Here is a 21,848-nt window from a genome sequence, read left to right as displayed (position 1 = left end):
ATTTTTAAATTAATTATTCTATTAACTGGCTTAGAAATGTTTTATATTGTATCTTATTAATCGAAATATTGTGAGCCGCCCCGAGTCCACTTAATAAAAATAAGTCCAATTAATTAATTAATTAATTAATTAGAATAGAATAGAATAACTTTTGAAGTCTGTCAGGAACATGGTATTTACTGGTTGGGAGGTTGTGCTAATGTTGAGCTAGCTATTTCTGCTTTAGACCTTGTTGTGGAACTGATGGTAGAGGTCCTTCATCTTTTGATGCTGACAAACTTCATGCCCTATAAAGGTTATGTGAAGCATCAAGAATTCATCGTCAATATGGCAACCATGAATTTGCTCAGATTTCACTTCTGGGCACGTGATTTGATATTAGAGGATGTAGACTTAATCCTTTTCTGTGATGAAGTTTACTGTTCCTGGTCACCTGCGCAGATGGTAGAACTGATTAGGACGATTTTGCCTGACAGACGAAGATAGATTTCTCCAAGTTACTATGGATTTTTCTAGCAACCTGAAAGAAGATTCCGCTGACTTCTGGTTGAAACTTAGAACTGGTCAGAACATTAAATAAGCTTTCCTCAAGAGGCCTTTTTATATTCATGAACTGGGAGGATATTCTTGGTTTACTGATAAGTCGTTGTGTGACAATAGGTTACAGTTTATCTTTGAATGTACAAATGCAACTTGTATGCCTCAACAGTATTTATTAAGGTAATCTGCCAAGTTTAAGTGGGCAACAGGAAAGTGAATCTTGCCTCTTGGGACACCATTTTAAGACTCTAACAACTCAAATTCGCTCTGGCATGCACTTTGCATGGGTGAGATTAGAGGAGGTGAATTAAATAGTGTCTTAGATGCTATCTGGGATTTGTTTTAGCCTATTGATTCAACAGAAGAAGATAAGATGATGTGAAGGATACATTCAAGATAGATTCATGCCCTACCTGGATTCTTCAGGAAGCCCAGAAAAGTCTAAGCATGTGGATCAGAGAGGTACTCAATACCCTGCCAGGGTATTTATATATGCCACTTTGTACATGCATTCACACATACATTAAAAGCTAAGTAAAAATGTTATTTACCTGGATTGTGGTGACTGAGGTTTTAAGCAAGTCTTCCTTTGGCATTGCAAAGGTTCTGCGTTTGGGCTTGATTTTGGCCATGAACGTTTGCTGTTTGAAGACTTAGTGCTGGTATCTTGATTCAAGAACTGCAGAGATATCACACTGTTTTTGCTGACCCAGCAAGTAGGGTCTTCTAACCACTCCAGGTTTTTCTTTGCTTCTAACAATTTCTGCTTCTTCACAATCCTCTCCAAATGCAGTTTAAGCTTCTTCTGACTCAAATGCCTTTCTGCTTTCTTCAAAGAGTATTTCCGTAAAAGTTCTAGCTGCACTAATTTCTTTTTGTACTGCTCTGCCAAGGAAGGACCTATTTCCTGTTCTGATTCATGCTGAACTCCAGCTTCAGTGTATGATTTGTCCTCAGTCTGCACAGCAGACTCCTGCTGCTCCTGCCTGGCCAACCGTTTCTTTTCATCAACGAGCCACTGCCGATCTAGGAACAAACAAAGTAAATACAAAAATTAAGAAGTGTTCTTGCTTTTACCATCTTGCTACCTATCAACTGGTAGGATCGATTTAAGCGCTAAGGTAACATTAAATTACTTCTATGTTGATTTTATCCAGGAAAGTTTCAATGCTAATTTTTTGCAGGAAAAACCACAGAAAGTCCTATGGCATTTTAAATGCTACCAAATACTATATGCGGTTAAGTTTGCACAATATTTTTCTTACAGCATTATACTTCACGCATTTGATTTTTTTAAAAATTGCATTTCATTTGAAGAAATCAAATAAGGTCAGGCAGTAGCATTATCTCTGAGATTTAGATGGCCCTAAGCAGCAGTGGGCTTTGAGCCAGAACGCTAAATTGTGCTCGCCGCCGTGGCTGGTACGTTCTTGTGGGACCAGCGTTATTTTGCTGCTGCATCTGTGGAGGAAGCAAAATCGCGCATGGAGCCGCAGGTGCGCCTGTGTTTTAGCATGCACGGAAGAAAAAAAACCTCGCCAAAACAGGGACGCACCTGTGGCTCTGTGTGCAGTTTTACTTCATCCTCAGGTGCAGCAGCAAAATTGCGCTGGTCCCACAAGAACTTACGAGCCACGGCGGCGAGCACAATTTAGCGTTCCGGCTCTTAGCCCACCACTGGCCCTAACACTATTAGTTTTGGGTTTTTTAGAAAGCCTTGAAGACTTTAGGCATTGGGGCCAAGCTGGTAATGAAGTCCTTTTATTTATTTTTCATTGAGATGTCATCTTTTAGGAGCTTTGGATATATAATATTGTTTTGTGTTTTTATGGATTTTATATTGGGAGCTGCTTAGAGTCATATAGCTGAGATGAGCAGTAAATTCAATCAGTTAATCAGTAGAAACTAGCTTTTGTAATCCCATGAACTGTGATCTATTGCCTATACAGTACTGCCTTGGAAACAAAGTCAAGGGCCTTGAAATTTTGCTGTTCTACACAATCTAATTAGTGTTTAATCTTGTTATTATTAACAACTACTAAATTGCAAAAAGCACTTAGTTGGCAAGGCTGATTTCTGGAACCAGTACTGCTTTACCTAATTCAGTGTAAAGGGTAAAATAAATCAAATTAAACAGATATATACCGGACCCTACCTTTTATTATATCCTTCTAGAAAAAACATTGCGGTACTGAAAGCTACTGCTCTGAATTAATTACTTAAACTGTAACCAAAGGAGGTATTTGAGAAACATTAACAATAGCTACCCAGCTTTGGAGTTTTAATTTGTTTTCTAATCTTAAGTTTTTCTGTAACTGTTTATAATGTGAAAATAAGCTATTGTCTACCTTGTGACATAAATAAGAGAGATTTTAAATAGGAAAAATTCTGAAGTTTTTGAAGTACAAACTAGTATATTTAAATCACAATGATTATCAATATTCTTTTTAAAATTAGAATAAGACTGAATAGCAATAGCACTTAGGCTCATATACCACTTCACAGTGTTTTTACAGCCCTTTCTAACTGGTTTACAAAGTCAGCGTATTGCCCACAATATTCTAAGCCCTCATTTTACCAATCTCAGAAGGATGGAAAGCTGAGTTAAACTTGAGCCTGGTGAGATCTGAACTGCCAAACTGCTGGCAATTTGGGGCGTGCACCAGTGAGCCTTCCGTCCCCTGTCCAATTGTCTCTCCGTATCTCATTTATCTTTTCTTCCTTTCAAATATGTTCACCTATACTTTTATATCTTTTCTTCTATTCTTTTCTTTATTTATATTACTACATATCTATTCTCTTCAATGTGTATTATGTATTGGAATAAATAAATAAATAAATAAACAAACAAACAAGTAAATAAATAAATAATCGGCAGTCAGCAGAAATAGCTTGCAATACTGTAGTCTAACCACTGTGCCACCATGGATCAGCAGGATGCCCACAAGATTGAATGTATCTGTGGATTTTTGATTCTCCCAATGTCAACAGAGATATTATGGCCATGCTTATTTACTCATTGATAGCAGTTATAAGACAAAAACATGTTGAATCATTCCCTGGATGATTTACAGAATATTTACAGAATAACAGAATTGGAAGGTATCTTGGAGGTCTAATAAGAAGTAGAAAGCTCAGCATATCATACTTTCTCTGATCTGCCGATCAATTACTGCCTGATCATGTTCCAGTTCTTGCTCAGCTTTGATCTGCCCATCCAGGATTTGCTGCTGTAATTCTTCAATATATTGTTGCTGATGTTGAATTTCTCTGCTTTGAGGAATCTCATGGTTTTTCAACTTCGGCTGGCTTTCTTCGTATGCAAGATCTCTCCGTTCATTGCTAGAAAATTTAAAAAATATTTTAAATAAAGAAAGAAACATGTTTCTATCCTTTTCTATCAAATTAGCTTTTAAATCAGGAAAAATGGAAACATCTATTTGTATGATGAAAGATTTTAATACTGGTAAAGGATAGCAAAGATGATATGCTGAAACAATAAAATGCATTTGTGTGTCTGAGAACAGACTAGTTCATATGTGTGATGTCACAGTAAGGTCAGAATTCTCATTGGTCACATTAAATTTCATCCACTATTCTGTTTTGCCACCAGTCATATAATCAATCCCACATTGTATGTGGCTCAAACTCATTACCTGTTAGGTTCAACCCAAGGAAATATTTTATTACCTAATTACATTTAGAACCTCATAAATTAACAATGCTGGCATCTAAATATCTAAATATGATACTGTATTTATGTACTCACACAAACAGTTTTATAAGGCTGGAAAAAACTGGCCCTCATTATAATTTTTGTTAAATCCAACTTTAATGAGGAGAATTGCACTTCTAACCTTACATACAATGTAAAATGTGTTATACTATGCCACTAGGTGCAATTCCAATTATCACACCTAATGGCTGTACACATTATGAGTAGTTTCTTCATATTGATTGATTGATTGACAGCATTTTTTTCCCAGACTGCAAGTGACATGCGCAAGCAAAACAGGACAGTAAATGTTGCGTTCCAGAACAGGGTGAAGGAGACCAAGGATGCCAAGAACAAATTAGAAATTCACCTGGCAAAGGCAAATATTGGAGGGATACCCAACTTTGAGATGGGCAGTGAAAAAAAGAGGGAAAGAAAGAAACACCTCTTCATCCAAGTAATATCTAGCCATCATGTGCTGAATGAGGTGTAACCTTTTTATCTATCTATCTATCTATCTATCTATCTATCTATCTATCTATCTATCTATCTATCTATCTATCTATTCAGTCCGTCCAATACACAATGAGGGTTTTAGTGGATATTTATCTATATACACATAGTAAAATACATGATGAAGGTTATAGAGGAGATACTCATAGTAAAATATATCTAAGAAATAATAGAAGAGAAGATATAGTAAGGGAACATATCAATGAAAGAATAGAAGAAGAGATCTGGGAATAGAAGAAAGGTATAGGAGATATAGGAGAGCAATAGGACAGGGGACGGAAGGCACTCTAGTGCATTTGTACTCGCCCCTTAATGAATTCACAACATGGATCTCTTTTTTTATAACCCCTTGGCCCATGTTCACAGATTGACAATCCATAGCAGATTGTGGGGTTGTTCAGGAGATTGAAGAGAAAAGAGAATTTTCTTCCCTGTTTCATTCTGTTGGCAAGATAGGTGAACTGATAAAATCCTTGGGATTGAAAAACTTCAATTTTTTACAACAGGGAAAGGATTATTCTTTATGTGCAAGCACACTGTCCTCCCCACTCCCCTCAACCATCACTCTGTTTCTGTACCCCCTTCTCACTCCATATGGCTTTTTCTGTCTTTAACCTTCTACTAGCATTTTGAACAGGATCAGCCAAAAGCATAAAGAACAGGAATAAAGAAAAGCATAAACAGTACAGACATCTCTATATTGAGAACAGAAAGGTCATTACAACAGAAGTATAAGGTCCAGTAACAAAAAGATTGAATTATGCTCTTTGTGCCTGAAAAAAATAAATAAACAAGCAAGCAAATCTCCAGTGCCTATTTGCTGCAAGAGCTCATTTTTATTTGTCAGGTGCCTAAACACAGATGAGTCAACACTATTTAAAAGCTGTAAGACCCTGTTTTTTAAAGATAATATATTACTATTTTTCTCCGCACTATTAATTTCTGTTCATATTTATCCCAAACTTCGTTTGAAATATTAAAATGATACTTACAATACTGAATACTGAAAGCAGATGACCTCGATAATATATTACAAGACTTCTCTTCTGGACAGATTAAGGTGTCACGTGAAGATCAGGCTTAAGTAGTAATTTATTTGAAGTTGAAGTACAGCTGGGGAGAAGCCAGCCAGATCTGAGCGTTTATTCCCAGAATCCTGATTGGTATATTTTTAACCAGATATTTCTGAATTCTTGCAAAGACTTGTAATCAAACTAGTTAAATGTTCAAAACTACATTACTAACTAGATTCACACAAGACATTAGGATAAAATATGTCTGACAGACAGTCATTTTAATTAAGTTTGTAGATAAATATATGTGGATTATTTTGAATCAAAATCATACTTTCTCCAGTTTCTTTATAATCCTCAAGTATTTTATATCGGCCAAACTTTTTTATCTTTCTCCCATAAAAATGGGAAACATAGACACATCCAAAATGTACGGAAGACAGGTTTTATTAACCTTAAATGAGAAGCTTATAATATTTTTATAAATCTCAATAATTTAGAAGCAGATATTGGTGCTGAAGGGCTATGTAATTATTTTCTTGGTAGTCACCAAAATATTTTTCCAGAACAATAGGAAGGATAATGGACTTTAAAAATATTCCTTGTTGGGAAATGACAATTTTTCTAAGCATAACGCTGTATGCTAATATCGTGATACTAAGCAGTGGTACATATTTAATGTCATATGGGAACTTATGAGTATTTTGTGACAAGGTGTTCTAATGATGTCAGCACATTCAAGACAAAAAATAAGTACAGCCATTTCTATATTGAAAACAGAAAGGTCATTACAATAAGCTGGTGGGTAAGGAGGTTTCATACAGTGACCCTGACAACAGTCATTGTGGAATATATTAGAATCTCTGTTACAATAAAACTACTGTAGGGAACTAAAAAATGTTATGGCCTGGGATTATATCTCTCAAACCGCAATTGGTTCTGATGTTTAAAATGCAAACATGAATTTCAATAACTAGGTTGACATATATTTAATAGATAACAAATAATAGTTTAGTCTTAATTAGAACTCTAGTTTTGTTTATCTAAAACTCCTTTTTTCTAAATATTCTATGCAAAGTGCATATGCTAAACAAGGGTAAAGTAACCAATCATTTTACATTTTAAAAGCATACCTATAATTATCAAGCAGCCAGCTGTTTTACAGATCAAAAGAAATTGCCCTCCAGGTATTGGAACAATTTTAGATGCTTTCAGGCACTCATATATCTGCATTTCAAGCCCCCACCCCCACCCCAATGTCCCTTACTGTTTAAATTCTACTGCTTTCACATTCAAACATAACATCAAGAGATAAATAATCCGCCTGAAAGAGATAAAGAGAAGACTCTGTTCTGTTTCTGTTTTTGGAATTAGAGATGCAGATCCAACATCAGCTAAAGCATGTGGGATACAGAATGCCCTTCTGGAATATTAACACATATTCCTCTTCAGTCTTCAAGTAAATAAGCATGACAGCATTATTACAACACTGGTATTTATATTAAGAAAAAAGTAACAATGCAAATTTTAAAAATTCAACTGACCTTTAAAACCATATATATTTAATTACTGAGAATATTTCCAGGATTGAAGAAGCAGCTGGGTTCTTGTTTCTATTTTACAGCAAGCACACTAAATTAACCTTGGTATTTTCTCTGTGGATGTTTTGTCATCGGGTTCCTGCAATCCTATTGTATAACTCCTTCCTCCCTTCACAAAATACCTTTAAGGCTGATGCAGAATCTGGTGGCTTCTACAGCATAATGCAGTTTTTAGTAGCTATGGCAGCAACTGCCGAGTCAATGAAACCGAGGGCTTTGCTGCAGTCAAATATTGAGCCACAAAAACACAACATGAGCAATAAATAAATAAAAAATCCCTATAATCCTCTAAAACCATAACCTTCTTTAAAGAAAAAGCTTTATCAGAAAAAATATTTCTTGCTCTTGTAGATTTTATTGAATGCTTGATTTAAACAATAAGGATATGAAAAGATCATAAATTTGCTTAATGTTCTCCCAAATAAATTGAAAGCTGCAGAGTTGGAGCCTTTAGAATCTGAGTTGCAACACATTGGTTCATCCAGCAATTTGAATTCCTGTTCAATTCCTCTCCTCCCTAGACTACCCATCCAATTAAGAGCTGGTTTCCAAAACCGCATCATAAACCAAACACAAGATCCATCAGTAAAATCTATGCTGCAGCAGGTATTAAATTTAACTTAGGACTTCTACAGCTAACTCTTGTGAAATAATACAGCTAGGATAAAACTCTAGAATTTGTTAAATGGAGCAGGGAAGCTACACTGTGGTGTAAAAATTCAAATGTATGCAAATATTTATAATTTAAAAAATCTAAATTTTATGTGCCCATATAAGTCCTCAGAGATGGGCGGTATATAAATCCAATAAATAAATAAATAAATAAATAAATATACACTTACACACACACCAATGAAACCTAAATTTTGCAGATATAGGAGCAGTTAGTAAATCTTCTGCCAACCTCTCCCAACTGAAGTTTATGAAAAGACAATATGATTATTTAAATCTGAAATATGAGTACCTTGAAAATTAAAAAATACCATAATACTTTATATACAGTTTTCTACAGCTTTGTCATTGATAAATGATAACCCCAAGCTTTTCCTGTGGCTGTTCCTATTGTATTAACACTGGGGTGGATTAATAAATCCTACTCAGTAAAGACTGAAGTGCGGTTGGTAATGATCTACTGATATAGGGAACTAGTTTTAATATTATTTAGTTGGCTTCATTATTTAAATACGTTGGTACCTCTACCTAAGAACGCCTCTACTTATGAACTTTTCTAGATAAGAACTGGGTGTTTAAGATTTTTTTGCCTCTTCTCAAGAACCTTTTTCCATTTACAAACCCGAAGCCTCTGAAACTGTAACCGGAAAAGGCAGGGAGAAGCCTCCATGGGACTTCTGTAGGAATTACCTGAGAGGAAATAGGGCCAGAAAAGGCGGGGAGAAGCCTCTGTGGGGCCTCTCTAGGAATCCCCTGGGAGGAAACAGGGCCTCCACCCTCCCTGTGGTTTCTCCAATCGCACGCATTATTTGCTTTTACATTGATTCCTATGGGGAAAATGGCTTTTTCTTACAAACTTTTCTACTTAAGAACCTGGTCACGGAACAAATTAAGTTTGTAAGTAGAGGTACCACTGTATTAGTAATATCTGAAATTTTTTAGATAGTCTATAATATAAAAAGTCCACTGGACGAGAACTTGGGAGTGGGGAGAATTAAATTCCAGTCTACCTTCAGTTTACTAGATGACTATGGGCCATCTAGCAGTCCAGCTTACCTCACATCCCTTTTTGTGTGTGAAGAGAAATAGTAAAACAGCATTGTATACACTGTTTTGATCCCCTAGATTTAAGCTGGAATAAAAATCTAATTGACTAATAAAACCTAAGTTTATCCAAACCAGGGGTTCCCGGTTCACTCGTGCCTGTCAGTTGTCAGAGAGCTGGTCGCGAAGGGAGCGCAAGGCTCCAACCCATCTGCCCAGACAGTGCCATTTGGATACTTTTACTCTCTGCGCATGCACAGAACGCTTTGCACATGCCCAGAGGATAAAAGAGCCCAAATGGTGGCATCCGGGCAGGTGAGCGGAGCCTCAGGCTTCCTTCACAACCGGCTATCTGACGACTGGCAGGCACAAGCGAACTAGGAGCCTTTTACCCCTGATCCAAACCACTGGGTTTTACTCTGTTCTGATCTTTCATGTCAATTATTATCTTTAATAACTGCAAAGTTGGAAGAGCAAAAAATCTATGTTAGGTGATGAGTATGCATGAATTCACTATAAACAGGAAATTCTTGCTCTTAAGACAAATTAGTACGCTACGCATAATGCTATTTAGAAAACAGACAATGGCCCAGTGCTATTTTTAACTTTATAATTGATAGACTCACAAAATACACAGACTCCTAGTTTGCAACCTTCAGCACATCATAACCAATCAGCTCATCATAATATAGGCCAAATCGTCTTCCTTAACAGACATATTTTAGAAGATTTGCATTAATTGCCAACTGCGGAATGTATACTGTGAAAACACACATTTTAACTGCATATAAGGGTAATGCTATTTTTCTTTTTATAGCCCTGTAATCCTTTGCTTCAGGGTGGGGTTGGAGAGATGAAATTCCTGATGCCTACATGGAGTTCTCAGCAGGCATTTTCACTTTGTGCCCTGTTAAACATCTGTCTCTGTCTAGGATCGAACTCTCAACCTTCTGAGTGGGAACATTTTCAACTCAAGGTCACTGTGCTGCTCTATATAACTGTGATACTTAATTACCGTATATACTCGAGTATAAGCCGAGTTTTTTAGCCCCAAAAATGGGCTGAAAAACACAGCCTCGGCTTATACTCGGGTCATTGACAAAGTCACCACACGAGGGCGCCATTGCTAGAGCCAGAGCGAGGAGGCACCAGCTTTTGTCTCCTCTCGCACGCCGTAGTTCCTCTCCCTAGCTCAAGCAAAGAAGGCAGCCATTTGCAATGGTGAGTCGGATTAAAAAGGCCCCCTGCTGTCAGATTCTCCTCCCCCTCCTTTGAAAGGATTTAAACTGTTTAAAAAATGGTATTTTGTGGTAGTTGCTGTCCTTGCTTGGATAGGATCTAATAATGTGTTATGAGGCAGAGCTAGACAGGAATTCTTTTTCTATCTGTCTATCTTTCTATCTATCTATTTTTCTATCTATCTATTTTTCTATCTATCTATCTATCTATCTATCTATCTGTATCTATTTCTTTCTATCTATCTATCTATCTATCTATCTATCTATCTATCTATCTATCTATCTATTTTTCTATCTGTCTGTCTGTCTGTCTATCTTTCTATCTATATCTATCTATCTATCTATCTATCATCTATCTGTATCTATTTCTATCTATCTATTTTTCTATCTAACTATTTTTCTTTCTATCTATCTATCTATCTATCTATTTTTCTATCTGTCTGTCTGTCTGTCTATCTATCTTTCTATCTATATCTATCTATCTATCTATTTCTATCTATCTATCTATCTATCTATCTATCTATCTATCTATCTATTTGGTTTTCTATGCTGATAACCTCACAGCAGCTAATGCTGAAGCTCTTCTTTGGATACACTTATTTGTTTGTTTGTTTGTTTGTTTGTTTGTTTGTTTATTTAATTGGATTTGTATGCAATCCCTCTCCAAGGACTCAGGGTGGCTCACAGCATATATAAAAACAGAACAATAATGTAAATCCAATTAATGATGAGAAGGAATCCAGTTTTGAAGGATTTTAACTCTTAGGTTTTAGCTTCCTGATCGAGCTACTTTTTTTACTTTTTAATTTATTGTTAATATTGTTAATTTGTTTACCCTCTTTTAAATTTACAGAGCTAGTTTACTGGTTTTCTTTAAAATAAATATTCTAAAACATGTCTCAATTAATGTAATTTTATTGTTTTCCATTTTTATAAGTTACCAGTAGCCACTCCATTTTCTAACCTCGGCTTATACTCGGGTCAATACGTTTTCCCAGTTTTTGTGGCAAAATTTGGTGCCTCGGCTTATACTCGGGTCGGCTTATACTCGAGAATATACGGTACTTTATTTCCCATTGCCATAATTCTAGTAGACATGTTCCACTTCCTAACATGCTTTCCACTTCTCTCAAAATAAAAGAAAATATAATTTATATGAACACTGAAATAAAATTAAATAAAATGTTGGGTTAATTCACTACTAGTGATGGGCAAACTGAACCTGCACAATTCGGGTCCATACTGAATTTTGCGGTGTTCGGTATGCCGAACACAAACCCAAAATTTTTTGAAACTTCAGGCAAAGTTCGGGGTCACATTCGGCATTCGGAGCTTTGACATCACTGGCAGGTTGCTAAGGACGCCAAGGTGATCACTTCTGGATTCCACAGAATCCAGGAAATGATCACCGTGTCATCCTTAGCAACCTGCCGGTGATGTCAAAGCTCCGCCCCCGGATTCCCCAGCTCCTTCACGTAAAAATAAACATTGTTATTTTTACGAAAAAGGACGCCGCAGCGGTACTGCAAGCAAAGGGCGGTCCTTTCACGTAAAAATAAACATGTTTGGTGGGATTCCCCGTTCGGGTTCGGCCGAATTTTGCATAAAGTTCGTCTGAACTTGCCGAACCTGAACACTGTTTGGTTCACCCATCACTATTCACTACCATAGAACAGTGAATGAATAAATTCTAATACTGGCTCATTTGCATTGCAAAAAGAAATTAATGCTAGCATTGTAAACGGGGGGGGGGAGAGGAGAATGCAGAGTACAGAAAAATGTCATCTTTGTTCAGTTAAACTCTTTTTAACCTACCTTTTTGCTTCAGCTGGATAAAAGCTATAGGAAAGGGAAAGGGAAGAAAAATCTCCATCCAGATCTAACCATTCAAGAGATCTGAAATTCAGTGCAGAGGAAGTTTCACAGATCTATTAAAAACAAACAATGTGGAAGAAAATAAAAAACATAGAAGCATTAAACTACTTGTATTCTTCATTTTTGCTGGTTTCTAGTCCCTTATTTCCTGGAGCCCAGTATCTGAACCTGCCGCACGAATCCCAGCGACCAATTAGGTCCCACAGAGTGGGCCTTCTCCGGGTCCCGTCAACTAAGCAATGTCGGTTGGCGGGCCCCAGGGGAAGAGCCTTCTCTGTGGCGGCACCGGCCCTCTGGAACCAACTCCCCCCGGAGATTAGAACTGCCCCTACTCTTCCTGCCTTCCGTAAACTTCTTAAAACCCACCTTTGCCGTCAGGCATGGGGGAATTGAAACATCTCCCCCTGGGCACGTTTAATTTATATATGGTATGCTTGTGTGTGTGTCTGTTAGTATATGGGGTTTTTTAAATCTTTAAAATTTTAAATTGTTTGATTACTTATGATTTGTTTCTACATGTTGTGAGCCGCCCCGAGTCTTCGGAGAGGGGCGGCATACAAATCCAAGTAATAAATAAATAAAATAAATAAATATAAATTCAAATTCAGTTTTATGTTATGGGTTTAGACATGAATCAAAGTATTTTGAAGTAATAGCAGGTCATGTCCTGAATGTTCTCTTTTTAATCTCTGGCACATGGTTTACCAGAATAAGTGTGTAATATGTCAGTGCTATTTCTGAAAAAGAAAGAAAGAAGGAAAGAAGGAAAGAAAAGAAAGAAACGGAAAGGAAAAAAAGAAAAGCAGGATGAACATATATTTCCTTCAGTTCCAGAAAGCTGTAGAATATAATTTTTATGTATTGAAATGAGAACATTGGTGGTTAGAGCAATATGAAAGCTAAATCCTCAAGGAGATGTAACTAGCCATCAAATATATGATAGGGTGGCCAGACTAATGAAGAACCATCATAAAAGATTGTGTGAATTCTCAGTTATGTATCATGGTCTTTTCTTTTTCTTTTCAATGTCTTTTAAAAGCACTTAAATGTATTGGCTAACAACATACAACATTTAAATATTTTCCCCTGTATAGCAACTGTGCAAGAAAATTAGACCGCTCTCTAAACTTACTGAACGCCTTTGCCTTAAAAGGGCAGCTTCAGCAGGATGGTTAAATCTAAATTTGTGAATTTTGCCAAGGACTACTACAGCTCCTAAAAAGGGGGGAAAGGGGAAAAAAGCAAAATTAAACAATGATAAAACTTTGTTCAAAATATTTTATGTATATTTAAACTATAGATTGTCTTCATCATCCTATATATATTGGCAGAGATTTTTTGGAGAGTGGCCAAGTAAAGGGAAAATGCAAATTCCAAAAAGAAGGCTGTGTAAGTAGGGACTAAAATAGTAAGCAAGGATAAAAAGAAAATAAAGCAACACTAAAATACAAAGACATGTGAATTAATATTAAATTTGAATTAATCATCACCATGTTATGGGGAATTAATCTGAAAGTGCATCTTATCTTGGCTCACTTACTAAGAAGACACATTGGCCAGAAAGCAAATTAATCAGACTGGCCAGAGCAGTTTAACAATACAATGCTTCAAATGTTTATTTATTTAATTTGACTTCTATGCCGCTCAATCCTGAAGGACTCATTGCTTGAATAGATTATGTATTATGCGTAGAATTACTTTCTTTTGTTTGTCCTGACTATATATTGCAAAGAAATTTAATGAGTCATGTGTTCAAATATTATGAAACAGGAAGAAAAATATGTATTAAATTAAATTATTAATGTGTATAAAGGATTTAAAAGGAATTAGATAACCCTAGGGAAAATAGAACTGTCATTAGCTACTATTAGTTCTATATATGATTTCATCCTTAGGTATGAATCTTAGGTATTAAAAATTCCGTGAACATCAAATTCTTACCTTGTGATAAACGAACAGAATCAGTTACTTCATGATGATTTACAACACAATGTGCTCCCTGAAGAGGCCGCAGAGTCACAATCCCATGCCGATTGTCTATAACACAATGGTCCCTTTCAATCCCCTGACCCTGCAACACTACAAAGTGTATGGATTTCAAACCTTCAGTGTATCTAGAAAAACTTGTCAGAATTGATATGCTTATTAGTAGGAATAATAATTTCTACAATGCCTAAAATGATGAAGACATGGATGGATGGCTTGCAGGTTACTATCCCCTCTGGCAACCAATTAGTCAGTATGAACTACTAAGTAGCAGGAAATGGGCCGCTACTTTGCTGTTACTATAACTAGTGGAAAATCAGAAATGTAATTAATTAATTAATTAATTGGATTTATATGCCGCCTCTCTCCAGGGACTCGGGGTGGCTTATTTGTTTATTAATTGGATTTATAATGCTCATAAACCAGATTTATGTGTTAGCTGGCTGGATCAGATAGCTTGCTGAAAGTTATTTTTAAAAACCCAATAATTTCCATCGATTCCTAGAGGAAAGAATGCATCTTTTTGCTTCTTCCTTCCCGTACACCGCATGTCAATGAGGTGGAAGATTTTCACTGCATCAACAGAAGGGAAAGCAATAATATTGAGCAGAACAACTTAGACAGAAAAGGATTCAGTTTATCTTTACTCTCCAAACAACTAAAACCATGAATTTTAATAAAATCACTAATAAAAGCAGGTGGCTGGAGAAAACAATATAGTCTCATACTTCTTCTCAGGTGTGTATAGAAATGGATAGAAAAGTGGTGAGGACCAGTGGCTGTGGTATACCACGCAAGAACTATATACATGCAAGAACTATATGAAGGGAATACTTGCATGTTTACACACATTATTAAACATCAGGATCAAATTTTTGTTCAATAATTAAAATTTAATCCATCAAAAATGGTCCACTCTCAATACAATAAATGTGCTTATCGAATGATTTCCTTACAACACAGGTTTTATCTGCCTCACCATACCTATTTTGTGAAACAATTATTTGTTTTGTAGCTGACTGTGCTGATGTATAATTTATTACTCATTATAATACATTGTAACATAATTATCAAATGTATAATGTTATTTATGTGCAATGGAACATACACAACGTCCTACAGAAGCTTTCATCATTTGATGAACTTAATGTTGGTCAATGAAAAAAAATTGTCAAATTTAAATTAAGCTCACCTCCTGGTGACCTTATGAACATGTCCAAGCAGTTTTCTTGGCAACTTTATGTACATAAATGCTCAATAAATGGATCCATGAAAAATCATAATGTAGCTTTTAATTAAGGTAATCTTAAGCCTGTAAACCCATGGATCACATATCCTAACTCTTACCAATATCTTGGTCCTGGTTTGAATCACTTCTTCCAATTTTGGTAGTTCCTTCCTAAAAATAATAATGAGGTAATAACACTAAATCAAATTCATTCCCAGGATTAGCACAAAGCAACTACCTATATTAACATTTTTTTATCTGAACAAGGAATTTTTCTTTGACAGCAATAAATCTAGATCAGGGGTCTCCAACCTTGGCAACGTTAAGACTTATGGACTTCAACTTCCAGAGTTCCTCAGCCAGCAGTTGAAGTCCACAAGTCTTAAAGTTGCCAAAGTTGGGGACCCTTAGTCTAGATGGTTCTTATCTAAAATTTAAAGGATTTTCATTATATACTGTATAACATAAGCTAGTCTATATTTAATAAGAAACCAGAACTGTGGATCAGAGTACTTTTATATCATTGACACGTGACCCTGTGACACAAATTATTCTTTTTCCTCAAGAGAGTTCATATCACTGTAATTTTAAATCTCCAATTTTACAGCAATTGCTATCATCAGCCAAGATCCATAAATAGATGTTAAAATATAAACAAGAAGCATACTGTGATCTTCTTTGCTGCTCATATAAATGTTACAGCAGCATTTTTATTATGGAAATGAAAAACAGCCTTTTACCTTCTTGTTCCTCAGTTGAAATTACAAGATACCTGAATTTTAAAAAGGCAAAGCATAAAGAAAAGAAAAAAGCAGCATCTAGAAGCAAAGAAAGAGGGGATAAAGTTGTTAGTGTAGTGTTAATGAAACAGGCTTAAAAGGGTTTAAATAAGCGTCCTATTGATAAATTATATGGAAAGAAGCCTAGTTGCAAACTAGGCTTCTTTCCATATATCCTCAGCCACTTTCAAGTATTGTAAATTAATTAATATGCTTTGTTATAAAGACCAGAATACAGATATTTAAAATTACTATTTAAAAAATCTTTGTACTACAGTCTTTCTGAATCTGAGGTAGGATTGCAAAATTCCAAAAAAATCTAGCCAGCTCTTCAGAGCTATTGCTTTGCGACAGCAGAATTCCTCCTAATCTTGGCAAACTTCTGAACACACATTTGAAAAGAATCCAGGTTTTTGTTCTAATTGAACACTTAAGCAAAATATTTCAGCTGCATAAGGATGACGAAATCATGCATGCGCCAAAACTTTAAAATGAAAAAAGTTCATCAGGCAAATTGAAGTATTTTTTGTCAACTGAATTTAAACAGTATGCATATTTTAAACAATAGATGTTAGTTTAGAAAAAAGAAATGAATGTGATATATAGTAATGAACATAAACACTAATTCCTTAATTTCATAATCTCCTCCTTAATTATATCGCAATAATTGTGCTGAAATAGCAATAATAAGGATGGACTTTATATCATCTCTGCAATGATGTCCAGTCCCTAAAATGTCTACTCTGCTTCATTAATGTGGTTTATAAGTGGCATTGGCTGAAAAGTACACTGCAGAGTAAATAAAATGTAGGGATAAATGGATTTTCCTGCTGGCAAGGAGAACATCCAATAACCATCCTCCCTAATATGGAGAGAGGATGGAGAAAGGAACAAATTTTGATAGATGGCTAGCACAGCTTCCATCACTCCAGCATTGTGGATCTGGGATTTAGAGCCTTCCCCAAAAGGAGGAGAACCTGTTCCCTCCCAATTCAGATAGTGATCAACCTTCCTCTGCATAAAGATGGAGATGATCCACAGAGAAGGGTGTTAGGCAGATTTGTTCAGTAGGATGGTTTTGCTGTCCATAGCCATTAGCAGCAAAAGCTGTTTGCCTGAAATATCTGCTATCAGTCACATAGCCACCTATGGAAGAAAAGATGAATCTCTTTGGATGTGATGGAGTTGAGTGGATTGCCTGCTCCACTTCAATAGTCCAAAAGAGGACAATAAGAACAAATTCCAGCCTCTGATCATCACTGCTACAGTTGCAACTAAACTTTCTTGCATCTTACAAATAACAAGACCTGCATTGACAGAAGACTAACAAACTGCTTTCACAACTGTTCAGAAAAGTGGCCCCAGAAGAAGTTTGTTTGTTTGTTTGATTGATTGGATTTATATGCCTCCCCTCTCCAAAGACTCAGGACGGCTTGGAGAATGTAAAAGAAGTAGACCTAAACATCATGAACTGTAATTGAGGCATCCTTGAGCTGAGGTTAAGCTTCTATACATAGATACTAAGGAGCCTAAATTGAAATATTTAAAGAAAAGTGTAGGATTATAGAAACTCAATTGAAAATTTTATGCAAAGCATAAATGGTGAATTCTAAATACTGTACAACATTGCATTAGGTATTATAAACAGCAAATAAGACTAGCATAAGACTATCCCTTCCCTGATATTTACTACTACACGTTTTTATTCTCCTTAACTTTCAATTTGTATTGGACAAAATAAATAAATAAAAATAAAATAAATATTTTAAATACTTGAAGAACAAATACGACAATATTAAAATGGACAGATGTTACAATTTATGTTACAACTTCCTTCTAAGTGATATTTCTCTTAGGCAAGTGATTAACAAGTTGGACATTCTAGTTCTTCTGGGTATAAATTTTTTAATCTATCCACTGTCCTTTTTGTTTTTTCTTATGAGATAAAAGCTTTGTATACTTTGAGAATAGAAATTTATGGTTAATAATTTTGAAAACATTAAAATGCTTATATTTATTACCAAATCAGAAATATTCAATATGTAGCATCATATTTCCCTTTTCAGCATAGTAATAGATTAAAAAAAACAACCACTAATGGCAATTTATTTTTGAAATTCTATTTTAATAAAAATATGAGTATATTTCAAACTACATGAACTCTTCTACACAACAACATTATCTGCATAGGAACAAACACTGACACATATTTGACTTTAAAAATGGATTACTAATAATTCTTAAAGTGCAATTTATGATTTTCAACATATGAGAAAAAATGACATTTCCCCCCATTAAAACATTAAATTTAGGTAGGTTTTTTAAAACACCTAGCCCAATAATAAATCATACATTGAAGTTAATTGTTTATTAATGGAAACCGGGCATGTGTAAATAGCTTGATATCCAATTTAACCCCAAATCTAATGGCCTAATTTAATGCCCTATTTTTTTTTTCTAAACTGAGTTGTATTGGGAGCTGTACTTCTAAACTTTGACTAATGGCAATTATATTTTAGAATGTGAGAACTTTACACAACATGTAAATCACAACAACATGCAGAAATATTAAATTCCACGATGTAGTAAAGTATAATTATTATGGTAAAGATAAACTATCAATTATTAAGAATATAGCTAATAATTAAAAATTTCTGCTATTCTTTATTACTATGTAGTCTTTATTATTACGTTGTTGCTGATTATGCTATTCATACTTTTAATAATTAAGGTTTTTACTTACAAATACTACTATGCAGTTCCAATAAGTTCCATTTATATATTCTGTTTTCTGAACCTTTCCAAAACCTTTGAAATATTGTTATTAGGCAAGTGTTGCAGATTAAGGTTTTCTATTCATAATTACATCTTACATCATTTTGAAGTAATGGCTAAATACAGAAATCTCATCTCACCCTGAGATGGTACAGTACGACTCCAGTACTAAGGACGTCATCATCCATGGCCATGAAATGAGGTAAATTGGAGTCTATTGTCACTCCAGCTTTCTTCTTGTTGATATCCACGCTGTACTCTTCCATAATAGCTTTTCTGTTAATCCATTTATCTGTCCAGTCTTTGGTCAACTGGTCAATCTTTGAAGATGATGAGAAAAAAGTGCTTATTTTAATATTTTTAAAATGGAAGTAAGATAAAACCTGAGAGCCAGTTTGGTGTGGTGGTTAAGCTGCTTGCCTCTAAACCAGGAGACTGAGTTCTAGAAACTTAGAAACATAGAAGACTGACGGCAGAAAAAGACCTCATGGTCCATCTAGTCTGCCCTTATACTATTTCCTGTATTTTATCTTACAATGGATATATGTTTATCCCAGGCATGTTTAAATTCAGTTACTTTGGATTTACCAATCACGTCTGCTGGAAGTTTGTTCCAAGGATCTACTACTCTTTTAGTAAAATAATATTTTCTCACGTTGCTTTTTATCTTTCCCCTAACTAACTTCAGATTGTGTCCCCTTGTTCTTGTGCTCACTTTCCTATTAAAAACACTTCCCCCCTGAACCTTATTTAACCTTTTAACATATTTAAATGTTTCGATCATGTCCCCACTTTTCCTTCTGTCCTCCAGACTATACAGATTGAGTTCATTAAGTCTTTCCTGATACGTTTTATGCTTAAGACCTTCCACCATTCTTATAGCCCGTCTTTGGACCCGTTCAATTTTGTCAATATCTTTTTGTAGGTGAGGTCTCCAGAACTGAACACAGTATTCCAAATGTGGTCTCACCAGCATTCTATATAGCGGGATCATAATCTCCCTCTTCCTGCTTGCTATGCAGCCAATCATCCTACTTGCTTTTCCTACTGCCCGACCACACTGCTCACCCATTTTCAGACTGTCAGAAATCACTACCCCTAAATCCTTCTCTTCTGAAGTTTTTGCTAACACAGAACTGCCAATGCAATACTCAGATTGAGGATTCCTTTTCCCCAAGTGCATTATTTTACATTTGGAAACATTAAACTGCAGTTTCCATTGCTTTGACCATTTATCTAGTAAAGCTAAATCATTTACCATATTACAGACCCCTCCAGGAATATCATAAATTCCTAATTCCTAAAGTTCTAATTCATAAATGCCATCTGGGAGACTTTGGCCAGTCATTCTCTCTCAGCCCAATCCACCTCAGAAGGGAAAATGTGAGGGGAAAGGTATGGTTGTTTGCTGCTTTGAGTTATTTATTAAAAAAAAACAAGGGCAGGATAAAAAACTTTTTATAACTGTTATATATTACTCCAAATGTTGTTGGCAACTGACTCATGATGGTTGCAGTGTCCTGGGGTCATGTGATCACTTTTTGTGATTTTCTGGCAAGCAAAATCAATGATGAAGCCAAAATCAGAAATGTAGAATACATACACTGCTCAAAAAAATAAAGGGAACACTTAAACAAAACACAATATAACTCCAAGTAAATCAAACTTCTGTGAAATCAAACTGTCCACTTAGGAAGCAACACTGATTGACAATTTCACATGCTGTTGTGCACATTCAACTTTGTACAGAACAAAGTATTCAATGAGAATATTTCATTCATTGGATCTAGGATGTGTTATTTGAGTGTTCCCTTTATTTTTTTGAGCAGTATATTTTCTAAATGTAAAAATGATCACTGTCAGCAGTGTCTTTTTTCAGTTAAGTTTTGCTCCTAATAATAAAGCGTCTTTATTTTTAAAAAAAGATTGGGTTTCATTTCATTCACAACTTACCCATTTTATTTATAAATACTAGGACATATTTTAAAACTTCATCCACTACAATTTTTTTCCTCTTCCAGACATTAATCTGGGACCACAATCTTATTTTGCACAGATTTGAAAAAACACAATGCCTACCAACCTTGATTTCATTTTGAAGTACTAATTCTGTAATATTTCCTTCTTTGTCATCGCTCCATGAAGGACTAGAATTTATCTGTGGGGACAAAATATTAATAAGATTTCTGAAATGTTTCTATATTCAGTACAAATTAATGCCTTGAGAATGGAAAACAAAGTAAGAACAGAAAAAAATGTATCCTAATTGTTATGCTGGCGTGTCTCAATCGCCCATAATTACACGGTAATTGGTCCAGGAAGACACATACCACACGATAAAAGGAAAACCCAAAAGTTTTTATAAACAGAAAAACAGAAACAGCTCCCTTTTTAAATGTCAAAGGGATTTTCTGGTACACACAAGGCACAGGTTAAATGCAGTCAAATTGCTCACCCAATAACTGGGAAATTGAGTCCAATTCTAAAGTCCAGAGAGTCCACACACACAATCCTGAACAGCAAAAACCACGATCTTGATGAAACAATGAATCAGATAAACTGCCATGAGGCTAAAACACCAGGTTGCACTTTTATCTGTCGCACTAATTACAGCAGCCCCACCCAACCACAGGTGGCCTCATTTTCTCTTGTAATAATCCTTCAGTTGTTGTCTCCTATGCATCACTCTACGCATGCGTGGATGTGTCATTAATTCTTGTTCAGAATCCAGGGATGATACAGATGACTGATCTCCTCCTGGGCTGTCTGCCAAACTCCCCTCTTCCCTGTCACTCGTGCTTCCTTGGTCAGAGGAGGCTTCATCGGCAGATTCCATCGGGAGCAAAACAGGCCTGCAGCATGTGGATGT

At 35.6% G+C, this 21,848-nt stretch overlaps 1 protein-coding gene across 1 annotated transcript in view; it reads right to left on the bottom strand.

Moving 5' to 3' along the window:
- STARD9 (StAR related lipid transfer domain containing 9) overlaps positions 1-21,848 on the bottom strand; it is a 103,897-nt gene that overhangs the window by 32,106 nt on the left and 49,943 nt on the right. Inside the window, exons 15-22 of the mRNA XM_070741271.1 lie at positions 21,063-21,137; positions 19,120-19,299; positions 15,545-15,596; positions 14,153-14,290; positions 13,344-13,426; positions 12,152-12,264; positions 3,689-3,882; positions 1,092-1,566 (exon numbers count right to left, since the gene is read on the bottom strand). Coding sequence (XP_070597372.1) covers positions 1,092-1,566; positions 3,689-3,882; positions 12,152-12,264; positions 13,344-13,426; positions 14,153-14,290; positions 15,545-15,596; positions 19,120-19,299; positions 21,063-21,137 — 1,310 coding nt within the window. The remainder of the gene's footprint in view (positions 1-1,091; positions 1,567-3,688; positions 3,883-12,151; positions 12,265-13,343; positions 13,427-14,152; positions 14,291-15,544; positions 15,597-19,119; positions 19,300-21,062; positions 21,138-21,848) is intronic.

The sequence above is a fragment of the Erythrolamprus reginae genome, chromosome 1 (assembly GCF_031021105.1).
Source record: "Erythrolamprus reginae isolate rEryReg1 chromosome 1, rEryReg1.hap1, whole genome shotgun sequence".
Lineage (NCBI taxonomy): Eukaryota > Metazoa > Chordata > Lepidosauria > Squamata > Dipsadidae > Erythrolamprus > Erythrolamprus reginae.
This window is presented reverse-complemented; position numbering and strand designations above follow the sequence as displayed.